General features: G+C 33.3%; 1 protein-coding gene across 1 annotated transcript; it reads left to right on the forward strand.

Annotated features, from left to right (window-relative positions):
• The first annotated feature begins 799 nt into the window (after positions 1 to 799).
• On the forward strand, positions 800 to 2,137 carry LOC131641924 (extensin-2-like). Its single transcript, XM_058912225.1, has one exon. It carries the CDS (start codon positions 856 to 858, stop codon positions 2,020 to 2,022), a length of 1,167 nt encoding a protein of 388 aa, XP_058768208.1. The 5' UTR covers positions 800 to 855; the 3' UTR covers positions 2,023 to 2,137.
• Positions 2,138 to 3,281: the final 1,144 nt, after the last annotated feature.

The following is a 3,281-nucleotide window of genomic DNA, read 5'->3' on the forward strand; positions in this document are numbered from 1 at the left end:
TATATATATATATATATATATATATATATATATATATATATATATATATATATATATATATATACACATACGCGTATGCTCTTAGTAAGCAAATATATCTAATAAGAAAATGTTTAAAAATAATACGTATATTTTTTTAGCTTACATTTATCTATTCATGAAATACTATCATTTAAATTTTTAACTAAATACAAATTTCTATGTTTTATTTAAAGTTAGAAAATTTAATTTTCAGTATAAAATATTACAAGGAAAAATAGTTTTCTTATTTCCATATTTTTATTTTTACGAAAATAGATGAGTAACGTAAAAAAAATTAAAATAATTATCTATTATTTTTTATAAATAATTTTAAAAATGCCGCTTAAATGTTTTAAAAACATACCCATTATTACGATTCTCATTCATAGTTTTCCAAATTTTATTTTTAAGAATAAATTTTTAATCCATGAACACAATGTCCAATAAAAATACCACTTTTTTCATGTAAACCTTATTTTGTACTCAGTCGCTTTCCCTTACAAAGGCAATATTGTTTACATTTTCCTTTCCTATAAATATTTTATCAAATTGTTGAATAAATGTTTGATCAAATCAACAGGTTCGGGGAGAACCATGACTTTGTAAACTTCAATTTGAAATATAAAATGGCAACAAAAAGTTGGGTTGCATCATCTAGTAAAATATCTAATAAAAATGTTGAGCCACTTTGTCAAGAAACTTTAAAAAGTCTACGATATTGAAAGCCATAATACTATATAAAGAGGTACAATTCATATACTTTAAGCAATCATAAACAACAAATCTTCTAAATAGCAAATAAAAGATATACAAGGCTGCTTACTAAGAGAGAACATGGAAAACTCAATTGAGGCGAGGCAATGGCCTCGACTCATATTTGCAATAGCATTTTGCATAATTGCTTTTACTACTTTTGCTATTGCTGATGATGATAAGCCTTACTATGGAGGTCAATATCCATACAACAACTATCCCCAACCATCCTACACTTACAAATCACCTCCATATAATAACTATCAATCTCCACCCCCATATGCTTACAAATCACCTCCATATAATTATCAATCTCCTCCTCCATATGATAATAAATTTCCTCCATTTAAATCACCACCATCTCCTTACGTAGAAAAATTCCCTCCATATTATTATAAATCTCCACCTCTACCATCACCATCACCACCACCTCCTTATGTTTACAGTTCACCTCCACCTCCACCATATGTTTACAAGTCACCACCTCCTCCTCCATATATCTACAAATCTCCACCTCCACCACCATATGTTTATAATAGTCCACCACCACCACCATATGTGTACAAGTCACCACCTCCTCCACCTTATGTATACCCATCACCTCCATATGTTTACAAGTCTCCACCTCCTCCTTCACCTTCTCCTCCACCACCATATGTCTATAAATCACCTCCACCTCCATCCCCTTCACCTCCACCTCCATATGTCTACAAGTCACCACCTCCACCTTCTCCATCACCGCCACCACCATATGTTTACGAGTCTCCACCTCCACCATATGTCTACAAGTCTCCACCACCACCTCCATACGTTTATAAGTCACCTCCACCACCTTCACCTTCACCACCTCCTCCATACTACTATAAATCTCCACCCCCACCATCCCCATCACCTCCTCCACCTTATGTTTATAAGTCACCACCTCCACCATCACCTTCACCACCTCCTCCATATGTCTACAAGTCACCACCACCTCCATCTCCTTCACCACCCCCTCCATACGTCTACAAGTCTCCACCCCCACCATCTCCTTCACCACCACCACCGTATATTTATGAGTCTCCACCTTCACCATATGTCTACAAATCCCCTCCTCCACCTCCCTATGTTTATAGCTCTCCTCCAAAACCTTACATTTATTCATCACCACCTCCATCTTATCCTTCACCAACTCCTTACATTTATAAGTCTCCTCCCACACCATATAATTCATATCCATATAGTTCACCTCCTCCTCCCTTGTATTAAGCTTAATATGTATTTTGATTTTCTTCAATAATTTTACTATAATCAAGTGTGGTTTGTAATAAAGTCTTCATTGTAATAAAGATCTAAATTCTAATAAAAGATGTATTTTGAGCTCTACGTTGTATCATTATGAATTAGTATTAATTTTACAGTTTGATTTACTTATTTATTTTTGTCAAATTTCGTATAATGTAATTTATAGTTTTGGATATCTTAACATAAAATATTTGTATAATTAATATGACAGATTAATCATATAAAAACACCTAAAGGTCCATTCAAAACAATTAGAATTACTCGCTCCTTATTCACTCTAATAGAGAATCACATCATTTATGATACAAACAAGATCCATTCCTTTGACTTTGCGAAGAATTTTTCCACGACAATACATTTTAATGTTAGAAGTTGATTAGAATTTGGTAGAACTTGCAAGAGATAAGCGCTAGTTTGAACGATTTTGTGAAGTGTAAATTTAAAAATGGGAGATAACACACCTCTCATGAACATCAAATGTGTTGTCGTCATCTGTCCGACCTGGTGGGATTTGAGCTTGGGTGATACATTAATTTTTTATCTCAGGAAAAAAATAATTTAACATAACGTTTTCAGTAAATACGTTGTTCTTGTCCATTTTATTAACTACGCAATTGTTTTATGTGCTTCTGACTAAGCCTTCATCTGATTCGGCTGAGTTAATCCATAATCATGCGGTTTTCTCTCACGAATTTGATTTTTATGAAACTGATTCATTTTTTTTTTTACAGAAAATAAATGATATTCATTCATTCAAATCGATAGAGTACATCGTTGCAATACAAATTCAAAATCGCCAAAAACAAAAAGGATGAATCTGCGAACAAATCCACAACATCCATGTTAATAGCATAAAACGGCAAATTGCATATGCCTACAAATATTAATGTATTGACTGTATTGAGATGTCCGAAATATTCATGCTTCCGGATCTGTAGCGTTGACGGCACCAAAGTCATTGATTGAATCTGCACTAGATCGAAACTAATCTTTCAACCTGAAACAAATGAACACCGCACAAAAACGGAAAAACAAAATACCCGCACAAAGACGAGAAATCAAAATACACCACAGAAATATGGGAAATCAAAACAAACGATGACCCACGAAATCACAAAAAAGACAAAAAGAAAAGGTGTGAAAATCACTTATTTAAGTAATAGATAAACAAAAACGATTTGGAGGGGTGATTTTGGATCAAAATTGATCCTAAATCACCCCCT

The sequence above is a fragment of the Vicia villosa genome, unplaced genomic scaffold (genome assembly GCF_029867415.1).
Source record: "Vicia villosa cultivar HV-30 ecotype Madison, WI unplaced genomic scaffold, Vvil1.0 ctg.004275F_1_1, whole genome shotgun sequence".
In the NCBI taxonomy this organism is placed as follows: domain Eukaryota; kingdom Viridiplantae; phylum Streptophyta; class Magnoliopsida; order Fabales; family Fabaceae; genus Vicia; species Vicia villosa.